A 25,472-nucleotide genomic window follows, 5' to 3' on the forward strand; every position below is an offset into this window, starting at 1 on the left:
CCACACCCACCCGGCTTCCTGAGGGCAACCGCAATGCTGATGTGGCCCTCAATGAAATTGAGTTTGACACCCCTGCTCTAGTAGTAAATTGTTTTCTTAGTTTTATGTGACTTCTAAAAAATATTTGTTATAAAGTTCTGCTCCTTTTCAAAATATACTGTAGGAAATGTCTGCCCAGAGTTTTATGAATTATTACAGCTCAACATAGACAAAATAAAGCAGCATCTTTATTTAATATATAACCATAAGTACAAACATGTTTATTATTTAAGACCTATTTTGTTTATGATATATATTATATAGTTTCAATACCACAGCCCTGTTGCATTTCATATAGAGCACACTATATGAAACAGAAACTGATTTTAAGTTAAAAAATATTAAACAAAGTACAAGAAGCCCTTCAATCTGAAATAGAAATCAAACTTACGTTTCTATTTCTTCTACTTGCTTAAGCTAGGTTGATTAAAGAAAAACTACATTCCAGACTGCCATTTTAAAACTCACCCTTATGAATTCTGAGGAGTTTCTGAGCATGTGTATGCGCACCCCCCCTCCATTATTTCAATAAAGTACTGAAATATAATACAAAAAGAAAACAAAGCACTGAAAACAAGCCTATATAAATGTGTTAGAGAAACAAAAGTTTCAAAGAATAATAAGTATTAGCTCTGGGATTTATAATGAAGCTAATAAAATTCAGACCAATAATCTTAAAACATAACGAACAGCATTTTTAATATTGAACACATGAGAGGTTAATGAAGGCCAGAACGTTGTGTAATGTAAAGCATTTCAGACGTTGCAGTTCACCAGACGTAATTGGATTCAGGGCCTCCTTGGCTCTTTTCAGCCTGTTTAGGTGAAGGGGTCTGCTGCCTGTGCTTGATGCCTGTTGGCCTCATGGCATTAAGAAGATTGGCCCCATACCCTAAAAAAACAAGCCAGTTCAAAACTGAAGAACTACCAAAGGAGACCTGTGGTTGTCACTCTTAGCATTTTACATGCAAAAGTATTCTACATTTGAAAGAGAGAGAGAGAGAGAGGGAGGGAGGGAGGGAGGGAGGGAGGGAGAGGAAATGTACTAGTTCAACAGTTAGAGAGCAAATTTAGGTAGCTGTGTGGTAATGGATAAGGCAGGAACCCAGAAGCATGTGAGTTCTAGTCCCGCCTTGGGCACAAAGCCAGTTGGGTGACCTTGTTCAGGTCACTTTTTCTCAGCCTTAAGAAGGGAATTGCAAACTATTCTGGGGGGGAAAAATCATGCCACAAAAACTAAAGGGACTTGTCCAGACAGCCTCCAAGAATCAGATATGATGGAATGGAAAAAAAAAACGTATGCTGTAAAGCAACAGTCATTATTTTAAAATGTGGCACTGTGACATTACTAAAAACTGTTGCTTGGAACCCAGTTGTTTAGAAAACAGTAACTGATAACTTATCACCATCAGTTATTCTAGACTCACATATTTAATGGTCAATAGTTGTATGCTAGGATTTCAGCTGAAGATTACATCCTTCAGATAAGATTACATTGTCACTATATCACCCAAAATCATTATAACACTCTTACATACAGACATATCTAAAACTTAAATTTCTTGGGACTTACTTTTATTGCAATTCCTTCCATGCCATCCATCTTGACATTGACATACATTTGGCTCAATACAGATTCCATATAATCCACAGCTAGGTTCACAGACAGCTATAATGGTTTATATGAATATCAAACTCAATGTCTTTCTACAGATGAACCTTATATTATACAATTCTTATTAGTATGATGTGAAGACAATGACCCTCTGAATCTGCCACCCTCTCCTTTTCTTTCAGCTATCAAGATATCTAAACCAAGTAACAATTCCCAAAGCAAATAAAACTGAAGTAAGATCATAAGTATAGTCATGGTTTCATTTCATAACTTCTTCACTTAATGACCAAGTTGCTGATTCCAATTGTAGTTGCTAAACAAAGACTACCTGTATTCCATTCAAAGGCTTTGCCATTATGTTGAAGGAGTTAATGAAATACTAATTTATGTTTTAGTATATTGCCCTGGTTACAAATATGCCCTATTACTGGTAATGTCTCCCCAGTTGGTCACTTTTCCAGATCACCTGGATTCATTATAGTTATGATTGCCCAATCAGTATAATTTGATTTCTATGAATGTAACTACTTTTTGTTTTACTGTTTACTGTTTACTGTAAGATATATTGTACTTGGATCACATTAATTTTATAATTATTTAGTTTTATTATTATTTTTATTTGCTGACTCAGAATTTGTTGTCTTATGTTTTTATTGATTGACTGATTAACTAAATCTTCTATTAATCTTCTTAAAAAGGCATCCTACTTACGTTTTGAACAAAGGTCTCCCTGGTAACCTTTGGAGCACTTACATTTATTTTTACCAGTACATTTACCTCCATTTCGACATGGCTGATGGCATTTGCCTAGGAATACAAAATGTGACACTAGTGCCTTGTTTTATTGAAATCAAAGCTAATCTAACACCACCAGTTGTCATGTCTTCGGTCAGTTGAGACTTTCACATAACACTTTTTGTAATGTAATCTAGGTTGCTCTGGATACATATGAAAATAGGAATTCAGAGATTGCTCCTAAAGGTAGTCCTTGACTTATGATCACAATTGGAACTGGAATCTCAGTGGTAGAATGAAGCAGTGATTAAGCAAGATGCCCATGTTATCAGTCATAAATATGAGTCAGTTGCCATGCATCTGAATTTGTTCACATGACAGTGGGGATGATGCAATGGTCATGTGAAAAACGATCATAAGCCACTTTTTTCAGTGCCATTGTAACTTGGAACAGTCATTCAATGAACTGTTTAAGTTAAGGACTACCCATACATCCATTGTAGGCTGGCTGGGGAATTCTGGGAATTGAAGTCCAAATCTTAAAGTTGCCAAGTTTGGAGACCTAGAATATTAATAACTTATTATAATCATTCCTTATTATAATCAGGAATGCTTATGTATCTGGGATTTTTCATATTGAGTAATAACATAAATATAGTATCTAATTGTCATTTATTGTATTCTTAGTATATAAAGGACAAAAAGAATCAGCCCCACAGAAGGACTGCACTATGATAGATAAATTACACTTGGACTCTGTTGTATGTACCATCATGTGATATTTTGGAAATTTCAAGCAAAATATTTCAAATTTAATTAAAAGAAATAAAAACAAGACTCACTAATTTCACACTGATTCCCCTCCAATCCTGCAGGACAAATACATTTTTCTGGATAAAAGCATATTCCTCCATTGAAACAGATGTTTGTACAGTTTGCTGTGGGATATAGTATTAGACTATTACATATAATATAACAGATAATTTACATAAAGTTTTAGTGAAGTTCAATAAAATTTTCAGTCTTTTTAAAAGCCAAAGAGCTCAACAAAACTTAACATCCTGATCTATTGTACCATGTTTATATATGCAGAATAACCAACATACTTTCCCTAAAGGAGGCATCTTAGTATCCTCTAAATCAGTGATTCTCAACCTTTCTAATGCCGCGACCCCATAATACAGTTCCCCATGTTGTGGTGACCCCCAACCACTTATATATCACCGGGTGCCAGGGGCATGGCCAAAGAAAAGGGGGAGAAATGGCAGACAGCCTTGTTTGGCGACCCCTGTGAAATGGTCATTCAACCCCAAATGGGGTCCCGACCCACAGGTTGAGAACCAATGCTCTAAATGTTGTGGACTACAACCTCTGTAAGGTTTTAATATTGACCATGCTGGCTGATTCTGATTGAAACTGAAATTAAAAACATCTGAAGTAATACAGTTTGTGTTCATCAGACCTGCAAGTTAGAAAGTACAGTAGTGGCCAAAATTGTGGAAAATTTTTGGGAAAAGTGTACAGTAGAAATGCCATCTTTGGTTAAGTTTCCACCAACTTTTCTTCTAATTTCTCTATAACTGTAGCCTTGTTCACTTAATAATACTATCTTACATCGCTTTCTGGGCAACCAGTCAACTCTTTGCACCATTGTTTTAATTTTATTACGTTTTACAAGCTCACTAAATGATAGAACACAAAAAACCCCAACCACCTTGATAGCAATCACATAACACACTGACAAATGTCCTCCTCTCAGCTTCAATACAGGACATCAATAACTGAATCCTACTGTGATCTGATTGGCTCATGGCCAAAACAAGATGACACCTGATTGGCTCTGTAAACACTCATGCTCATTGGCTACAATCAGATGAAGGAAAGCTACTTGAGATCAACCTAAGCAAGTTGTGGTTCCTTTTTCTGGTTATTTGGCTATACCTTTTCATAGAATACAGTACAGATAATTGAGCAAATGTTGTTGCATTACATTCTTGATTAAATTATCTTTCCATTGATATATAATTTTATGGTACTACTCCAAAAAAGTGGTGTTATTAGCCATCAAACCTCAAAAATACACTTTCCCCAAAAGTTTTCCACAATTTTGGCCACTACTGTTATGATGCTTGGGACCGATTTATCTATTTGTATAATGAATGATATTAAGCTTCTATCATCCTAAAAAAAATCCTAATTCAATGAAAATGAAATTGTTCAAGAATTCTCCAGCTCATCCCACACTTAATTTTCTGAGAGTCAGCTAGGTCATGCTTTTTTTATTTGATGTTTGTGATCAAAAGGAAAGTGCATCCAAGAATAAACACAGAGAATGCAGGAATATAATCTTGTGCAAACTTTAAGTCAACCACATGCTAATAGATGGCAATATATGTTTCTTTCTAGGTATCTATTTCTATCCGCCATACCTTTGTTACAGTTGATGCCATAGAAACCAGGTGGGCAGATACATAAATCCGGAATGATGCAGAGTCCGCCGTTCATGCAATGTGGTGTACACAGAGCTGATTTAAAGAGTTAAGAAACAGTATTAAACTGAACAATTATCATTAACATATTGAGAGGATAGACCTTAAAATATAAAGCATTTTTATCTCACAACAAAAATAACTTTCTCCCCTGAAAGGAAAAGTGTTGATTCACTGGTAGATATTCTAATGATACAAATAAGACTCGAGCTTGATTTTCAAGTAAGATTTTTCTATAACTAGCTTGTATGAATACCAAACTGCAGCTAGTGGAAGTAAATTGAAATTTTACTTAACAACATTTTTGATGGGCTGTACATATATATTTCTTGCGTGCATGAAATACAAATAGATTATGCTTATTGGACTTGCTATAGGCCACAGTCAGTGCCAGTCCGTGTTCCTAATCCCAGGGAGCCAGGAAAGAATGATTTCATCTTTCAGTTCCTATAATTAACTGCATCCAAATGAAGGGCAGGAAAATGACACAGCTGAAGTCAATGTATCTAGAAGATACCAGTTCCAAAAGACTGTGCAAGTGTGCACAAGTTAGGAACATTTTAGAAAGAGATTCCATAATATACCCTTCTCTCTTCTAAGGTAAAGAGGAACTTTAGTCCTGACAAATAGGGCCCAACTAAAAGTATTATTGGAGGTCTGTCTTTTTGGACATTCTCTTGAGAAATGATAGAATAAAACAATATATTTTCAAATTAATGTTCATTCTACTTAATGTTTTGCCAAAGTTCTCATTAAATTGTTGGCCTGTTCTTTTTTGCCTTTCAGATCTTTTAGTGGAAACTTCTTTATCTTTTCTATAAACAAACAATGCTTTCTTAAGAGCTGCAATTCATTAAATACTTTTCTTATTAGATTAGATTAAATTTTAGAAAGCCTCCTAGCCATATCCAAAACAATATTTTGGAAAGAAGTGACTGCTTAGCTTCTTTTTTTTTTTTGTATAAACAAAGTACAGAATAGAACTGAAGAACTCTTTTTGATTACCTTTTTCACAGTGAGGACCATAAAATCCATCTGGACATTCACAGACATGCCTTTCATTACAAAATCCCCCATTTCTGCATCCTCCAGGACATTCAGCTTCAAAAAAGATGATGTAGACATAGATTAAATTAATTTACTTATTTTTTGCTTAAGTACACCAGCTTCTATTGATGATGTAATAGGGATTCCCAAAAGAATATCTCTCTGTCAGAATCTCTGATATTTTTGTAGCACACACAGACCAAGATGTGTAAGAAAACTATAATCAAAGGCATGCATGTCAAAATATAATTTAAAGGAATATTAAGAGAAAGATGTAATGAAGGAAAATTTACAATTTTATTGTCCCACTTGCAAGTCAAAGAAAGTTCTATAAATAGTTTTTGGAAGGAATAGCCCAATTTAAAACTGTAGGATTTAACTGTGAAACCTCAATTTAATGGAGGACAAACTGGCAACTGGGTCTTCTCTCACTGGTAAACCTTTGATCTTCCTTCATCTTTGACCTCCAACAGACGCATCTGCATTTAGTAAAAACAGTTTCCATAGTATTTCTTCCTCTTAAGGTTTTTCTTTGGATTTCTTTAGCAATGTTCTCCAGGTTTGCCCTGAGCTACCAAGCCTTCAGCAGTGTAAATATGGTCCAGACTAACTGAGATTTGCCTGACTGCACAGATCTTCAATCACCAGAGCTATCTAGGTCCATCTTAATTGCCAGCTATTACCTCCATTTCAGTTCTCTGGTCATTTAAGACAGTTTCTACTGCTTCATAGTCCCCTTTGTCCTCTTATACAAAAAGTTTTATGAGAAACAATACTATGCTATAATCCCAGCTTCTCCCTATCAGCAAAAGTGCCAAGTGTTGTTTGGGCTTTTGCATGGGTATGCAACTACAGGTAGTCCTCGAGTTACAAATGTAATGGAGCTTACTCATTCCATTTGTAGGAGTGAATCTTGTACTTTGAACGTGATTCACTCCCAGCTTTAGCCCATGCATTCGTTAATTTAATGCGTGGGCAAATGCGCTGCTTGTTAAGTGAACATGAGATATCTTAGGGTTGGGGGGCCTAGTGATGGAATAGGCCATCTGCTTCAGATCACCCAAGCCCCCTGCCACTGAGATGCCTCAATTAGTCCCCAGCCCAATCATGCCTTGCCGGGTCACTTACCTTGTGAAGATCTATCTCCTATCCAGCTTGTTTCTTTCTCAGCTCCTGGCAAGAGAGCAGAGGCTTCTGGAGGCTTCCGAGGCCCAGAACGGACCTCCGGATGCACACAAAAGCCTCTCCTGGCCTCCATTCTGGGCCTCAGAGGTCTGAAAGAGATCTCTGAGGTCCAGAACGGATTCCAGAGGCCTTTCTGGATGGCAGAGGCCTGGAAAAGGCCTTCAACGGCTGGATCGGGCTTCATAGATGTTTGCGGAAGCCTCCCCCGGCCTCCTTTCTGGGCAGCAACAGCCCGGAAAAGGCCTCCGACACCCAGATTTGGCCTCTGGAGGTCCGCAGAAGCATCCCCCGGCCTCCTTTCCTGGCGGTAGCAGCCCAGAAAAGGCCTCTGACACCTGGATTGGGTCTCCGAAGGCACATGGAAGCCTCCCCCGGCTTCAGTTCTGTTCTCTGTTGCAAAGAACAGAGGCCTAAAGTCCAGTGAGATCATGCGAGATCAGTAGCGTGAAATTTTGCACCACTGATCTTGCATGATCTTGCGTTACTTTAGGCCTCCATTCTCTGTGAATGCATCGAAGCCCTAGAGCAGCCAAGAAAGTGAAGGATTTCAATCTTCACAAGATGAGTATCCAAGACTTACTGCCTAAGCTAGGGAGACCAGGGAGGGGGAGAAGGGAGGGAATAGCCAGGGTGAAGGTTGCAGCGTCACTGTGGTCGTTCGTAAGGGTGAATGACTGCTGTGGTGCGGCAACATTCATAATTTTGAGACTTTTTCATAAACACTAGGGGGCGCTTACCGCATAACTTTGAACATTCGCTAAGAGAACGCTCATAACTTGGGGATACCTTTAGCCAGCAGGAACATGTAGCTGAATGATAAGCTACCTATTTTCTTCATTATTTATCTTATGTTAATTATCTGCTTTTTCTGAAATCTGCCTGCCTCCCTGCTTTTTCTGAAATCAGCCTTTCTTTCTTTCTTTCTTTCTTTCTTTCTTTCTTTCTTTCTTTCTTTCTTTCTTTCTTTCTTTCTTTCTTTCTTTCCTTCCTTCCTTCCTTCCTTCCTTCCTTCCTTCCTTTCCTTCCTTCCTTCCTTTCTTTTTTTCTTTCTTTTCTTTCCTCTCTCTCTCTCTCTCTTTCTTTATTTGTATCCTGCCTTTATTATTTTTACAAATAACTCAGGGTGGCAAACATACCCAACACAGCTTCCTGCTCCTATTTTTCCCATAACAACAACCCTGTGAGGTGGGTTGGGCTGAAAGAGTGACTAGCCCAATGTCACCCAGTTAGCTTTCACAGCTAAGGTGGGACTTGAATTCATAGTCTCCTGCTTTCTAGACTGGTGCCTTAACCTCTAGATCAGGAATGGGTGAGGAATTCTGTGTACTACACTACTAATAATGTTTGGATTATTAGGATCTTTTATTACTATGCCAGATATTTCCCACTCTCTTGATTCAGGATTAGGAAATAGGATCAAATGTTGATATTCCCCAAATAATGAAAATTCTGAAAACAGACAAATCTTTATTCAGCCCACTTCCAGTTACCTTGCTGACATGTTTTAAAGAAGATGGCATTCTGTGGTGTTTGCAGTATGATAGTGCCTTCTGAATTCATTACAATTACTGTAACTTCAAATGCTGCCACTCCATCTTGTTTTCCAAGACAAGGAAATCCAACTTGAACAACTAAAAACAAAAGGGAAAAAGGTACACATTTTTAGTGGCATGTTAATTTCATTAAGAACAATATTTTATTATATGAGAAATCTGGATTTGAAAAATAGACATGATATATGGTTTTCTTCCTAATAGCATTTAGATAAGAAGTGAAACCGAACTCTTTCACATATCTTATACGTTATTTGGATAGTGGATGATGGAGGAGGGTTGACAAATATTTTTTTTATATGCTTGTATTATTGATATTATATTGAGATATATAACTCCATATTTATCTCTGGTAGTGGTGGTGCAGTGATTAGAATGCAGTATTGCAGGGTAATTATGCTGAGTGCCCACTGCTAGCAGTTCAGCAGTTCAGTTCTCACCGGCTCAAAATTGACTCAGCCTTCCTGTAAGGAACCACTTCAATCCACATCTTAAGAAAGCAGAACTTTTGGAAACGGTCTCTTCCAACAGGAACTTTTATTAAGAGAAATTGATAGCAGGCATAATAGACAGGATCTGAGGGATTTCCTTACCAATCGATGTTTTAAAGTGTCCCTAAGCAACCCCCACCCTGCAGTTCTTCCAGGCGATTCAGACCGGCAGATTTCTAGGTGTTAAATCCAGGAAAGATAACATTAATCCGGCTGTTGGGCACGATCATTCAACAGCTCCTCACACCTTATTTTGATGACGGATAAATAAACCAGATCCCAGAGGCTACATCTTTTCATTCCCCTCCCCTTTTCCTAACTGGCCGGTAAGGAGAAGTTCAGAGGAGCATAGGATGAAAGGCAAATGGTTACATTGTGATGGTTAGCTGACCCGAAAGCAAATAAACAAAAGGTTATTTTGTAGTGAATAGAGGAAGTGAAAGTAATAAAACCCGCATGCATACCCCCCTCCTCCTTAGGAGTATGGCAGGATCCAGGAGAGGGTAAGAATTGGTTTTATATCAGAGAAGATAGAAAAGAAATATAACTGGATTCTGACATCCTGCCCCCGTTAAAATAAGAGAGATCCACCTGTAGAGAAAACAAAACAGGTATAAAAGTTAGTTTGGCTTGTTAGGATACTCTGTATGAAACTTCTTTAACAGCTTCGGGGCTCTGACATGACGTTTATGGACCCACTCATTTTGTGAGGAGGGGAGTGTTTCCATGCTACTAGGTATTGAGTTGTCCCATGATATCTCCTAGAGTCTAGGATTTCCTTTATCTCAAAGTGTTGTTCTCCTTCCAATATGACTGGAGGTGGTGGTGGGGGGAATTTTTGGCCATAAGGTTTACTGTTGTCCCTTTTTAGCAAACTGCAGTGAAAAATTGGGTGTATTTACCTGAGATTTTGGGGTAATTCTAATTCTACTGTTACTGGGTTTATGATTCTTTTAATTGGAAAAGGTCCTATATATTTTGGTCCAAGTTTTTTACAGGGTTGTAGGGATTTTAGGTATTTTGTAGACAAGTATACCATTTCTCCTACAATGAATGGTGTGGGTTCAACTCTTTTTTATTTGTTTGTGCTTTGTATGCTTGCCTAGCTTCATCTAAGGCTTTTCTAACTATTGGCCAGGTGTTTTGTAATTGTTCTATCCATTCTTTCAGTGATGGGATTGCCGGTTCATTTGGGATTAGTTCTGGTATGGGGTTGAAACTTTGACTGGTGGCTATTTGAAAAGGAGTGTAGCCTGTGCTGGAGTGGACTGCATTATTGTAGGCAACTTCTGCGAAAGGAAGTAGGTCCATCCAATTTGTTTGCTGGAAATTAATAAAGCATCTTAAGTATTGCTCACGTACTGAGTTCAAGCATTCTGATTGGCTGTTCCCTTGAGGATGATGACTAGATAACAGTCTCTGGATGGTTCCTAAGAGGGATAAAAATTCCTTCCAAAATGCTGACATAAATTGCACTCCCCTATCAGATATGATGTGTTGGGGTGCCCCATGCAATCTGTAAATGTGCTGCATGAAAAGTTTTGTCAAGGCTTTTGTGGTGGGGATCAATTGGCAAGGGATAAAGTGTTTGGAAAACAAGTTCGTAACCATCCAGATGACAGTGTTTCCATTGCTTTCTGGTAGTTCCACTATAAAATCCATGGCTATTTTCCTCCAGGAGGCTGAGGGATTTGCCACGGGTTGTAACAGTCCAGGAGATTTCCCTTGCAACCTCTTGGCAGTTGCACACGTTGGGCAGCTGGCCACGTAACTTTCTATGTCCTTTTTCATGGATGGCCAGCAAAATTGCCCTTTAATTAAGTGTAATATTTTTACAAATCCAAAATACCCTGCTGATTTTGTATCATGTGACCCTGGGTGGTTGGTATACATAACTTTTCCCCCACCCAAGGCAGCCCGTCCTTGATTGTGCACACGTGTTTATTTTTCTGGAACCATTCATCTGTTTCCAAAGTTTTCCGGAGTTCAATTCCGGTTTGGCTACCCAGCTGCGGTTTTAATTTAGCTTGAGCTCTGGTAGTTATTGGCGTTGCCAGTTATGGTTCCGCCATAAGTGGTTTAAAATCATTGGCTCATGTGCTGTTATATTGGGGCATGCGAGATAGTGCATCTGTCAAGAGGTTCTTCCCCCCCCCCCCAGCAAGTGCTTGAGCGTAAAGTGGAATTGGTGAAAATGCTGGGACCAGCGGGCTTGCTTGTGGTTGAGCTTCCTGGGTGTTTTCAATGCTTCCAGGTTTTTGTGGTCTGTCCACACCTGAAAAGGGATTTTATTCCCTTCAAGGAACTGATGCCACGTGAGGAATGACCAACGTATCCTGTATGCCTCTTTCTCCCACATAGGCCAGTGCTGTTCCATTTTGGTGAGTTTCTTGAACTTATACATGGTAGCAATACCCCTTCATCATTTTTTTGTAATAGTACAGCCCCCACTCCCACTGCATCTGCCTGTATTATGAAGGGCTTATCCATGTCTGGATGCCTCAATATGGGTTCGGCAGAAAAGAGTCTCTTTAATCTCTCAAACGCCGCTTGGCATTCCATTGTCCATTTTAGTGGCTGGCTAGGTTTCACTGAGGATTCTCCCTTTGTTTTTTGTTGGAATATTCATGAGCAGGAAGAGTCATGTGGTAACTCAGTCAGCCAATGAGAAGAAAGTGCTACTGAGTCTGTGCAAAAAGGTATTGAGTTAGGAGCTGGATTTCCAGTCTCAGGTCTGTCTCTGTATCTCTCTGTAAGAAGTCTTCATTTGTGCTATGTTGCTGTAAAGAAGAATGTATGGTATTGTAAATATTTTTATATAAATATAAAGAAGTTATATTTTGAATCAGCTAAATGCAGTCAACTGTGAGAGCTTCTGATTTATTTTTTCACCAATAGAGAAATTAAAATTCTCTAACATTTTTAGTAAGTTCGTGGGGGGCAGAGCTATCTGGGCAAATGAGGGAATGAACTTGTGGTAAAAGTTTGCAAACCCCAGGAAACTTTGCAGCTGCTTCCTTATGCGAGGTGGTGCCCCTTCTAATACTGCTCTGACCTTTTCTGGGTCCATTTCAATGCCCTGTGGGGATATTTGATTACCCAGGTAGTCTATTCTTTCCTGGTGGAATTCTCATTTCAATAATTTGGCATATAGGTGGGCGGCTCACAATTTCTTTAAAACCGCTCTGACTAGGTTGACATGTTCTTCTTTGGATTCGGTGAGGATAAGGATGTCGTCTAAATAAACCAGGACCCCCTTAAATAGGTGCTCCCTTAGTACCTCGTTGATTAATTGCATAAATACTGTGGGGCCCCCTTGTAGTCCAAATGGCAAAACTTTGAACTGGTAGCACCCCATTGGGCAATTAAAAGCGGTTTTCTATTCATCCCCTTCCTTAATTGTAATGCGGTAATATGCTTCCCTTAGATCTAGTTTAGTGAAAATTCTTCCTTTCGAGAGGTGGGATAACATGTCCTTCATGAGGGGTACAGGGTATAGGTTGCTTTCACTGATTGCGTTCAATAGGCGGTAGTCCACGGACAAGCGTAAAGTGCTGTCCTTCTTCTCTCTAAAGAGGACCGGGGTGGCTACTTTAGGCTTGGCAAGTTTGATGAACTCCCTTTCTAGGTTTTTATTTATGAATCTTTCCATTTCCTCCTTCTCCTTTGGGCTCATGGAGTATAGTCTGGGCTTCGGGAGTTTTGCCCCGAGCTTGAATTCTATGGCACAATCCGTGGGTTGGTGAGGGGGGAGCTCATCCGCCCTCTCCTCACTGAAAACTTCAGCAAGGTCTCGTTATTCCTCTGGTATTTCAGGTAGCCCCTTTTCTTCTCCCATGGATGCTTTTTCCGTTCTTAATTTTGGTAGGACTCCTTGGGGGTTTAAGTCTGTAGGGTCCCCCTTCGGGAAATTGATTTTTGGAAATTGATTTCTGCTGTCCTCCAATTTACTCAGGGAGTTCCATTTCTTTAACCATTCCAGCCCTAGGATCACTGGGCATTCCATGCCTGGGGTCACTACAAACATTATGTCTTCCTCGTGGTTTCCCAGGGATAGGTGGACTGGTAAAGTGGCTAGGGTAGCTGGCACTCCCCCGCTATGGACCCATCTAACTGGCCAAATGAGATTGGTTGTTTTAGCCTAATCACCTGAATGCCCAAATTCCCTACTAGCATTGGGTTAATGAGGCAGTAGGTGCAGCCAGAGTCTATCAATGCTTTCACTTTGACAGCTTCGGGCACGGAGGGAGCTAATATAGTCACTGTCTTGAGGAGGGGTAGTTCCACTTACCAGGGGTTCGCCCTCTGAGCTGCCCTCTGAGCTGTCCACCGGCCCTGCAGTGTAGGTTGGAGTTCCCTTCCCATGTTGGGCAGAGTTTAGGGGATCCACAGCCTCTATCGCCCTCATGGCGGGTTCTTTTGGCTTGGCTGGGGACTTCCCGGATTTCCTGGTCGGTGATCGGTCTGGGTTGTGCTGAGGGGCTTTTGAGTGGCATTCTATGGCCTGGTGCCCCTCTCTCCCGCATTTGAAGCAACCTGTTGGCTTCTTGGCCATAACCGGTGGCTTCGCTGGCTCGCGCATTGGCTCAGGAGTGAGCGGCCCCATTGTTTTCCTTGATGGTCCTCTTTGGTAGGTCGATCTCTGCTTCCTCAGCCAGGACGTACCATTCATAGAGTTGGTGTGGGTCCCCCCAGGGCAGGCAAGCGTCATACAGGTCATAATTTAGGCCGTCTTTGAAATGGCTAAGGAGGATGTCTTTTGGCCAGTTCAACTTGCTGGCTATGGTCCGGAATTCTTGCATATATTCAGCTACCGGGCGTCTGCCTTGTCTCACTGTTTTGATTCTTTCGCAGGCTTTGCAATCGCCTTCTCAGAGAGGACATGAAACGGTTGAAGTCGTTGAGCTCTGGGGCATCGGAAGCGTGCAAGTTTACCACCCAATCTGTGGCTGGTCCATCCAGAGCGGATTGCATGATACGGTTACGGACTTTGTCACTAGGGATGTGCTGTCCATATTCTTCCATGTAGCTGAGGACTTGGGTTAGGAAAAACCCCAAGCGTGTCGGCTCCCCCTTGAATTTCGCGTCCAGCGGCAGGAGTCTTTGAATGGATCGATGCCTTCACCGTCGGTGGTATTGTCTTCCATCCTGATCGCCATTTGCGAGTCGGCGGGGAGTAGAGGCTGCTGAAGTGGTCACTACTGGATCAGCAGACATCCCCGGGCTACAGGTTCCAATTCCGCCTCAGTGTCTCTCTAGTTGCAGCTCCAGGTGCTGGTGCGGCCGTGGGGCTCAGAATTCTCCTTCCCTAGAGAGCTGAGGGTTCTTTTCATCATGTCAATAGCTTTCTCTAGGAACCAGTTCAAGTGTTGTGCCCAACTTCCTTCCTCTTCGCTAACGTGCAGGGATTTCTCCATCTCCTGCTTCCATTCTGATTGGTGGGCCCCCTGTCTCAGGGTCACCTTTCTTGATCTCTTTTCCCACTCACCTTTCTTTCCAACGCCCATTGACCACCGAGGTTTGTGGTTACGTGTCACCACCACCTCTTCTCCTGAAGAGTATGACATTTCAGATCCTGACAGCTGGCAGGTTTTCGGTCGGGGGGAAGGCTCCCTCTTCATGGGGTTTTCTCCCTTCCCTGCCTCGTCGTCTGACATTGTATTTTCTGCAAAGTCCCCCAGCAAGGTTCTTCCTTCCAGGTTGACTATTACTGCAGATCCTGTCTAATGTAAGGAACCACATCACACACATCACATTATTAAGAGAAATTGATAGCAGGCATGATAGACAGGATCTGAGGGATTTCCTTACCAATCAATGTTTTAAAGTGTCCCTAAGCAACCCCCATCCTGCAGTTCTTCCAGGCGATTCAGACTGGCAGATTTCTAGGTGTTAAATCCAGGAAAGATAACATTAATCCGGCTGTTGGGCACAATCATTCAACAACTCCTCACACCTTATTTTCATGATGGATAAATAAACCAGATCCGGAGGCTGCATCTTTTCACTCCCCCTTTTCTTAGCCTGCCGGTAAGGAGAAGTTCAGAGGTGCATAGGATGAAAGGCAAATAGTTACATTGTGATGGTTAGCAGACCCGAAAGCAAATAAACAAAAGATTACTTTGTAGTGAATCAAGGAAGTGAAAGTAACAAAATCCGCATGCATACCCCCCTCCCCCTTAGGAGTATGGCAGGATCTAGGAGAGGGTAAGAATTGGTTTTATATCAGAGAAGATAGATAGAAAGGAAATATAACTGGATTCTGACACTTTCATCCTTCCGAGGTTGGTAAAATGAAGACACAGATTGTTGGGAGCAATACGCTGACTCTGTAAACTGCTTAGAGAGGGCTGTGAAGCGGTATATAAGTTTAAGTGCTAGTGCTATATACTGTGAGCTACTGAGGTATTTGCAGAATCAGCAATATAATAAATATTGTAATAAATGTTAAAATAAGTAGTTGATTAGTGTATCTATTGGGAATTAGATTAAATCTATTTAATCTATTAGATTAAAATATACAGTACAAATAAGTTATAGGAGAAAATGCTACATACATTCTTGTAGAAAAAGTCATATCTAATTAAAAATCAATTATAAGATCATCCTCTTGAATGTGTGCTCCCCAGATGTGTTGGGACTCAGCTTTCTTAATTTTCAGCCAATACCCATGATAGGTCAATATTTTGGGAGCACATCATGAGAAAGGCAGGGCTAGATGAATCAAAAGTTGGAATTAAGATTGCCGGGAGAAATATCAACAACCTAAAATATGCAGATGATACCACTCTAATGGCAGAAAGTGAAGAGGAACTAAAGAGCCTCTTGATGCGGGTGAAGAAGGAGAGTGCAAAAGTTGGCTTGAAACTCAACATTAAGAAAACCAAAATCATGGCATCCGGCCCTCTCAATTCCTGGCAAATAGATGGGGAAGAAATGGAGGTAGTGACAGATTTTATTTTTCTGGGCTCCAAGATCACCTCAGATGGGGACTGCAGCCAAGAAATTAAAAGACGCTTGCTCCTGGGGAGGAAAGCTATGGCAAATCTAAACAGCATTCTAAAAAGCAGAGACATCACCCTGCCAACAAAAGTGCGTATAGTCCAGGCCGTGGTTTTCCCAGTTGCAATGTATGGCTGTGAAAGTTGGACCATAAGAAAGGCTGAGCACAAAAGAATTGAGGCATTTGAATTATGGTGCTGGAGAAGACTCCTGCGAGTCCCTTGGACTGCAAGGCGTTCAAACCGGTCAGTCCTAGAAGAGATCAACCCTGACTGCTCTTTAGAAGGCCAGATCCTGAAGTTGAAACTCAAGTACTTTGGCCACCTAATGAGAAGGAAGGATTCACTGGAGAAGAGCCTAATGCTGGGAAAGATTGAGGGCAATAGAAGAAGGGGACGACAGAGAATGAGATGGCTGGATGGAGTCACTGAAGCAGTAGGTGTGAATTTAAATGGACTCCAGAAGATGGTAGAGGACAGGAAGACTTGGAGGAACATTGTCCATGGGGTCGCGACGGGTCGGACATGACTTCGCAATTAACAACAACAAGCTTTTCTCATAATTCTGGGAGGGATCAGGGTGGAAAGGTTCCTTTAGGTTGGTATGAATAACCTCTGCTGTCATCCCAAATCCAAGGCAAATATACCTGTTCTAAGAAGCATAGCCTAGACACTAGCACAATAACTCTTGACAGCAGGGGCTGCATGCATCCAATTCAGTTCCTTAATGAAAATATATTAATGTATTTGCTCTTCAGCACTGCAATGGCACCACTGCAAATCATCTTTTAATCCAACCTATTCCATGAAGTTACCGTCCAACCAGAGAGTTGATCATCATCTGAAAAAACACTCCTATTTCATGTTCTTTACTTCAACCTCTGAAACAACAGCAATGTCCTGTATCCATCTCTGTTCCCTCTAGCCCAGAGGTCACCAACCATTGTCAGTTGGCAGACCAGAGGAATAGGGAGGGAGACGCATTTTACATGTGTGCGTGCACATGTGCATGCAGGGCCGCAAGCATGTGCGTGCTGCAAATGGGGCAGGGCTAGTGTCCATGTGATACTCACTAGCCTTGCCCCATTCTTGCATGGCACAGTGCCTTGTTTCTGCACCTTGCAGTGCAGCAATGGGCATTTTTGCACCCCACAGCACAGCGGTGGCCTGTTTCTGCGCCCTGTGGCATGGCAGCGTCCATTTTTGTGCTCTAAGGCACGATGGCAGCATCCCATTTTTGCACCCCAGGGCACGGCGGTGGTATTCCATTTTTGTACCTTGCAGTGCAGCAGCCCATTTTTGCAGCACGGTGGCAACCTGTTTTTGCACAAGGCGCGGCCTACAAGCTGGGGACCCCTGCTCTAGCCAACCAAAAGCTTTTATGCTGTTCAAAAATGCCAAAGGTGATTTGACCCACCACCAGTGCAGCTACATGTATAAAGGGTGCCTCCAATATCTGTATTGCATTTGATCAAGGCCATTATTTCTACGCTAGTGCCTTAAAGGATTGTTTTAATTTAATTGCAAACCTTGCCTTTGTGTCCAGAATGAAAGGAAGAGAGAGGTCTTCACTATTCTCATTTTTGCCTGGCTAGTCATTTAACCTCTGCAGCCAAGAACTGAGCTCCAGATTGATGCATGTGCATCTTTTGGACACCAGGGACCAGTTCTGTGGAGAGAGGTTTTTCCACGGCCCGGAAGGTGCGTGGTTTTGTGTACTGCCTGCATCCTGTGGATGGGGCTTTGCTTGTTTGTGCGGACTAGTTGCTGGCATTCCACAGCCCGGTATTGGTCCATGGACCAGGGGCTGGGGACCCCTGTTTTATATTATTTGGATTCCTTTTTCATCCTTGGCTACTCTTACATTTTCATTCACAACAAAATAAAATCTTACTTACTTAGCTACTTAGTTCTACTAAGTTAAAGTTTATATGTTCATTTTGATGTACAGAGATGGTTTTCCAACTACCGTGCTGAATGTAGTTGCTTTGTATATGATTTTGAAAAAGATATAAGATATTACTACTCCAGAAGCCATCTGGACTGCTAGCTGCATATTATTGCAACATTGACAAGGCAACAGTCAGTATCCTCCTTTTCATCTGAGGATAGCAGGCTAGGTTAGAAGTGAAGACACAATTTTGCCTTTTAGCATCAAAAGGCCACTTATAGACCCTCAGCATCTATAGACTGAGGCCACAATTGCCTCTGCCAAATGGAAGGGCTGATTTTGTTGGTATCAAAACTGGATGTTTCTGTATCTTTTGCTTGACTAATATGAGCACATTTTCATTGTGCAAGAATTTTAGTGATGCAGACCCAATATTTGGCATTCCTCCTCTCAGTCTTTTCAGAGTGGAACATAAGATGCATAGATAATAAAAGTTCCAAAGACTTTCATTGTTACCAAATTATTAATTTGATTCAGAGAAGTTATAATAATAATAATAGTAGTAAAGTTGGAAGGGACGTTGGAGGTCATCTAGTCAAACCCCCTGCTCAGGCAGGAAACCCTACACCATTTCGGACAAATGGCTGTCCAGTCTCTTCTTAAAAACTTCCAGTGTTGGAGCATTTACTGCTTCTGGAGGCAGGCTGTTCCACTGATTAATTGTTCTCACTGTCAGGAAGTTTCTCCTTAGTTCTAGGTTGCTTCTCTCCTTGATTAGTTTCCACCCGTTGCTTCTTGTCCTGCCTTCAGGTGCTTTGGAAAATAGCTTAATTCCCTCTTCTTTATGGCAGCCCCTGAGATATTGGAATACTGCTATCATGTCCCCCCTTGTCCTTCTCTTCGTTAAACTAGACATACCCAATTCTAGCAACCGTTCCTTATATGTTTTAGCCTCCAGTCCCCTAATCATCTTTGTTGCTCTTCTCTGTACTCTTTCTAGAGTCTCAACATCTTTTTTACATCGTGGTGACCAAAACTGGATGCAGTATTCCAAGTGTGGCCTTACCAAGACATTGTAGAGTGGTATTAATACTTCACGTGATCTTGATTCTATCCCTCTGTTAATGCAGCCTAGCATTGTGTTGGCCTTTTTTGCAGCTGCAGCACACTGCTGGCTCATATTTAGGTGATTGTCTACTAGGACTCCGTGGTCCCTCTCACAGTTACTACTATTGAGCATGGTGCCACCTATGCTGTACTTGTGCATTTGGTTTTTCTTGCCTAAATGTAGAACCTTGCTTTTTTCACCATTGAATTTCATTTTGTTAGTTAGTGCCCAGTGTTCAAGTCTGTCCAGATCCTTCTGTATCTTAAGCCTGTCTTAAGATTGCAGATACATTTAATAACATTTGCAAACAGATTCTATTCTATTCTATTCTATTCTATTCTATTCTATTCTATTCTATTCTATTCTATTCTATTCTATTCTATTCTATTCTATTCATTATTGTATTACTCTACTTTTTATCCTACTTTATTTTATATAAGCAAAGGAATAAACTGTAGGAGATGATCAGGCTCAGCCTGAGAGAGTAGTCAAACACATCATCAGTCATGAGTCCCTTAGCACCCACAAGAGATCTAAGTCCAGCCCACCTTGAATTCCTGTGACTCTTTTCTACCACCAGCTTGCTTGGGCTGATACCCAGTTCAGATTTTTGTAGAAAGCTTAAGCTTGCAATAAATCTTTATACCCATTTGAACTGCCTGGATCTCCTGATTTCCATGGTGCTTGACATAAATCTACCTACTACTCCTGCCTGCTATATTCCCCATAATACCACCTGGTGAGATGGGTTGTGTTGCAAGAGAATGACTGGCTTAAAGTCATCAACAAATCAGTATTTTTTAAAATCCTCACAGTTAACGTAGCATTTTTTATCTTTAATGGCACACACACACACACACACACACACACACACACACGCACACACACACACACCCCAACAACATGTGGGTTCAATACTTTGCTTCACTCTTCCTTTACTTGAACAACACTGGATGCATAAATAAAGATGGACGCTACAGACCTGAGACTTGGTGAGGTATCATTCCAAGTAGAGGGATGTTTACCGTTGGGTCAGCCATTATGCCTTTATCCAGAGAGTGCAAAGAGAGGAATTCATAAAAAAATTCAGCCTGCATGAAAATAAAATGTATAAAAATATATAATAAATATGTTTATTCTAATAATGTTTCTCTATTTTTTTACTTCAGAGTCTTATTTTGATGAGAAAAATACAACTAGAAGTTCAGTTCTGTGTACTTAACATTGTGTCATTTACTTCTGAACAAATAGAGAGAAGGTAGAAAAATCATGTCCACTTTGTCCATATTTTACATGATTTTATATACTTTGATAATGTGTTCCTTCAGTTGCCTTTCTTCTAGACAACTTGTAGAGAGAAATTAAAAATAATGGCAAGCCCCAAAGAAATGGTTGGTGTCCCAATCAGCTGTTTGATGGTTAATGGTGAGACTGCAGTGATGGACTGGCAGTGTCAGTGGAGCCTGGAGGCATTGGAGATACTCCATTGGTGATTGGCAGGGTATCTTAGGATGGCAACATGGCAGATCCTTCCTGATGATGGAAGCATTTGATGGCAGTGGATTTATTTTTTGAGTTGAGCAGGCCCATATGTTGTACAGACTTATTCTAGACTAAAGAATTCCAAACATTTGAGCTGTTTCTTGAGAAGGAAATGTTTAAGGCCCCTAATCATTTCATTTCCTCTCTTCCACATTTTTTCTATTATATACTTTTTAAAATATGGCTAACAAATTGTATCTATATCCCACAAATTGACCTACCAGAGATTTGCATAAGACTATTACAGTGTTGATGGTTTTATTATCAATCCTTTTTTTAATGTACCCTAACATGGAATTTGTCTCTTTATTCACCCTATGTGTCTTTATACATCACAACATATATTTCTTTTATTGTGCAATAACAAATAGATGAGGAATTGCACCAATGTATATATGAGAAGCAGGAGATTGTTGCCCCAATGGGTATCATTGATACTTACTTAAAATTGAATCTCGTGTATTATTTGGTTGACTATCCAGTTCAAAAGGGGCCCTATGAAATTCTCTTTAATTAATTTGATTTTTATCATTCTGAATAGTTTAGGGTCAGCTGCAAATTTGACCCTCAGTATTTAACACCTAGATCAGGGGTCCCCAACCCCCGGTCCGTGGACCAGTACTGGGCTGTGGCATGCCAGCAACTGGTCCGCACAAACAAGCAAAGCCCCATCTGTGGAATGCAAGCAGCACACAAAATCATGTACCCTCCGGTCTGTGGAAAAACCTCTCTCCACAGAACCGATCCCTGGTGCCCAAAAGATTGGGGACCTCTGCCTTAGATTAAGATAATTTATAAAAAAAAGCATTGGTTCCAACATGGTAATCTATTATTTTTTAAAGAACATTATTGATTCCTTTTATTTTTTAACAAGTTGTAGTCTGTAAAATAATAACTTATCCCATAAATACTAAGTTTATTAATGAGTCCTCAATGAGTAGTTTCATCAAAAGCTTTTTGAAAATCCAAATATACAATGTCAACAGAGTGACCCTCATCCACATGCCTGTTAGCTATCTCAAAAAACTCCCCAAAATTGTGAAAATTATTAATTGTTACTTTTTAATGATGTCTTGCTCCAAGAGAGAAAGAAAACATGACATTTTTCATCCTGTAAGTATAATTAACGAGAATGCTGGATGTTGGAGAAAGAAAAAAAAAACAATCTTTGAAATCATTTGTAACACATTTTTTCAAATACCATCACTGTTAATTAAAGATTACACTCAAACATTTTACTGTGTCAATAATAAGGCTTTCCTGATGTGATGAGAGAAGAGTTCACAACCTATGGTTAAAATAACTGACCTCTTTGAATTTTAGAAAACATCTATAGAATCTACAAGCAGTTTTTGGCTATATTTGAAAAGTAATGAGACGTTCTCTTTATAGCTTAGAAAATGGCCTTGAAATTTGGGACATAATTCCTCTAGCACATCATTACCAAGAACTATCTTTTGATTATGACTTATGAAAGTATAAATATTTTTTTTAATTTACACTGTGATGAGAAATAAAGATTTTGGTTTTAGACCATTAACTATTTTTCACTTTCTTTACTTGCTGGCTTCAGTTTGCACAGAATATATAATATTCAATTCAATTCAGCCTTTATTACAGTTACAGGCCAGCACAAATATATAATATAGCATTTTCCAAAAAATAAGCTTTCTGTAAAAGAAATATGAAATTTCAGGAACTACTGTAAATAGCAAATACATTTAGCCATAAAGGGTTTTTTTCTATATAATGAGTCTTTGAGTTATGATGGCACTTGGAACCAGAATTTCCACTGTTAAGTAATACAGTCATAAAACATGACATCATGTGATCTCATTGCTTAGCAATGGCAATTCCTGCAGCCTGATTGCCAATGTTAAGTGAGGATTGTGGGTCTTTAAACAAGCACCTCTTTGCAACTTCCTGCTGGTTTCCAATAAGCAAAATCAGGGGAGAAGTGAACAGAAAATTATCCCAGATGGCTTGCAAGAAGACTGGCAGGCAGAAGACTGGCTGCTACGGGGTGGGGGAGGCAGTGAGGGGCTGCGCAAATGGCCAACATAATGTGGTGCAAGCCCAGTGGGGCTTGGGATAGTGACTGCTGAGTGGAAAAGGGTGTGTGAGGCAGCAAAAATGGCAGAAAGGCATGGTGTGAGCATGATGGGGCTTGGGATGGCTACTGCCAGGTGACAGAAGCAAATAAGGGAGGGCTTAGGGTGATTGCTTTTGCTGAGGGAAGGTGCCCAAAGGTCTGTGAGTGGCCAGAGATGGTGGGTGAGTGGCTAGGGATGTGTAGTGTGAGTGCCAGCATGGCTCTGAGAGGGTGTGTGAGTGGGGAAGACATACTGGCACAACTTGTGACCTTCCCTGCCAGCAGGGAAGGCAGCAATCACAATCATGTGACTACAGGATGCTGCATATTGGTTACCAAGTAGCCAGATCATAATCATGAGGGAGCTGGGATGGCCAATAAATTATTCATTCACCAGTCACTCAGTGCTGAAACTTCAAAATAGGAGAATCATCTGTACTTTTTAACAATGAAATGTATACAATGAATTTTAATTTGTTGTTAGAATTGTCATTTTGACAATTGATTAAAATCCTTAGAAAAGGAACAATGAGAGAAACACAACAAAAATCTGTTTGATATTACATTCTGTGAATTTTATGCTGCTATCTGACATTTGGAATATTGGGAAACGTAATTGCACATACTTAAAAAGACAAATAGCAAAACATTTTTATTAAATGATCAAGCAATACTGCCTGAAGAGAAATACGTTTTTGCTCCATTGGATACAATTTCTATCTGTTCAGTTTATCTCACATTTCTCCCACTTAATCAAATTACTGAGAATTATTGAGAAAAGAGATATTATTTGTTGTGTATTGACCCAATTTCTAAGGGCAGTTACAAGCTGTTAGCTGAATATGTTTAAATCAAGTCTCTAACTGTTTGTATGTTAGCTACAAGCCTTCACTTTGGGCGGCATATGGTGCTTTAAATTCATTGGCTGCCGCTTAGTGGCAGTCCGGTATAAATAGAAGCCGAGTGGCTGTTCGACTTACTTCTGTGTTCATTCAATAAAGAGCTGTTGCTTTCCTCTGATCACTGCCTCATCGAACACAGTATTTAACAGTGCCGACGAAGGTGGGATGCTGTTAAGGAAAGAGAGAGCTGAAGCACTTGAACCAGAAGTCACTTGGGTGTGAGACCAGGCATAAGAGCCCTGGTAGGGACCACGTCCCCACCCTGCCTGCCAGTAAGCCACACTGGAGGCACAGTTATCCTGAGGGATCTGTCCCCAGGATTCACACAGCAGCTCCTTAGCAGTATAAGGCATTCAATCAAGACCTTGTGATTGTCAGCTATGACCAAAGTGGGCAAGCTGAACAAATTTGATGTTTCTCACCCTGAACAATGGAGCTCCTACGTCTCCAGGGTGGAGAATTACCTGCGGGTCAACCAGGTGAGAGAAGATGGACTGAAGGCTGCTACCCTGCTATGCATGTGCGGGCAGGTGACCTTCGAGATCGCGGGGAACCTGATAGCCCCAGCCAGCTTAGAATCAGTCACCTACGCTGATTTGAAGAAGAGGCTAAAAGAACATTTTGAACCCCGGCTGTCTGTCATTGCTTAGCTGCATGCATTCGAACAAAGAGAACAACAGCCTGGGGAGCCAGCAGCTGAATTCATGGCTGCCCTAAGGCAGGCGTCTATGCTCTGTGAATTCCCAGATTTAGAGGATCGGCTCAGGGACCGACTCGTATGTGGCCCGAGAAACAGAGACTTACAGCAGATGCTGTTTGCAAAGGAAGCCTTGATGTTCCAGGATGCATTAAAAGAGGTCATGCCAGAAGAGGCCACTGATGGAGCAATAAAGGCTTTACGACCTCCAAAGACTCCCCCCAGCCAGACAGCTGTTCACCACGAAGACAGAACAGACAACCCGGATGAAGATGATGAGATTGACTGGGTGCAGAAGTTACCAAGAAGAAGACAGTGGCCATCTGACAAGGCAGTCTTCTTCCCTAGCTGTGCTGGCTGCGGAGAACGGCACCAGTGATTGGAGTGCAGGTTCCGCACGGCAGTGTGTCGAGCCTGTAGCAAACAGGGGCACATTGCCATCATCTGTAAATGTCGCCAGAGGGAAGCTCAACCCGAGGACATTCCCAGAAGAGGGAAATGGGCCCCGGGGCAAAACAGGGTCAGATACTGCTCTGGGAGAAGGAACATTTTTAGAACAGGAGCCCATTGCCCTCTCAAAGAAAAGCTAAGACTCAGGGTCAGGCTACAAGGGGTTCCGTGTTCGATGGAACTGGACAATGGGTCAGCCCTGTCCATAATCTCCTACAAAACTTTTAATTACATCCACAGACAAGGTGGGAAACGAGTCAAACTTAAGCCATCAAACCTGGTGCTGACAGACTTTCAAAATTCCTGCATAGCAGTTAAAGGCGAAACTACAATGAAAGTCAGCTTCAAAGAGTTTGAGGGTTCCCTCAACATCATGGTAGTCGAAGGCCAGTGCACCAGTTTAAATGGGCTGGACTAGTTTGATGCCCTGGGCATCCATGTGACTGGCATCAACAGCACTCAAACAGCTGACCTGGCAGCTGTGTGCCAGGAATTTGCTGACTTATTCAGCCCCAGCTTAGGCAAATACAAAGGAGCACCAATCACCCTCCACCTTGATCCAGCAGTAACGCCAATCAGGATCAAGCCTCGCAGAGTGCCTTTTGCCTTAAAACCAAACACAGATGCAGGGTTAA

At 41.0% G+C, this 25,472-nt stretch overlaps 1 protein-coding gene across 2 annotated transcripts in view; it reads right to left on the reverse strand.

The window, feature by feature from the left end:
• Positions 1 to 210: 210 nt before the first annotated feature.
• Positions 211 to 25,472, reverse strand: part of WIF1 (WNT inhibitory factor 1) — a 107,474-nt gene continuing 82,212 nt past the window's right edge. Inside the window, exons 3-10 of one of the 2 annotated variants that reach the window (XM_039358648.1) lie at positions 20,137 to 20,245; positions 8,601 to 8,741; positions 5,884 to 5,979; positions 4,819 to 4,914; positions 3,232 to 3,327; positions 2,366 to 2,461; positions 1,613 to 1,708; positions 211 to 931 (exon numbers count right to left, since the gene is read on the reverse strand). In XM_039358648.1, coding sequence (XP_039214582.1) covers positions 810 to 931; positions 1,613 to 1,708; positions 2,366 to 2,461; positions 3,232 to 3,327; positions 4,819 to 4,914; positions 5,884 to 5,979; positions 8,601 to 8,741; positions 20,137 to 20,245 — 852 coding nt within the window. In that variant the 3' untranslated portion in view covers positions 211 to 809. The remainder of the gene's footprint in view (positions 932 to 1,612; positions 1,709 to 2,365; positions 2,462 to 3,231; positions 3,328 to 4,818; positions 4,915 to 5,883; positions 5,980 to 8,600; positions 8,742 to 20,136; positions 20,246 to 25,472) is intronic. The other variant, XM_039358649.1, reaches the window with a different exon arrangement.

The sequence above is a fragment of the Crotalus tigris genome, unplaced genomic scaffold (assembly GCF_016545835.1).
Source record: "Crotalus tigris isolate CLP2741 ecotype Arizona unplaced genomic scaffold, ASM1654583v1 scf7180000019050.494769, whole genome shotgun sequence".
Lineage (NCBI taxonomy): Eukaryota > Metazoa > Chordata > Lepidosauria > Squamata > Viperidae > Crotalus > Crotalus tigris.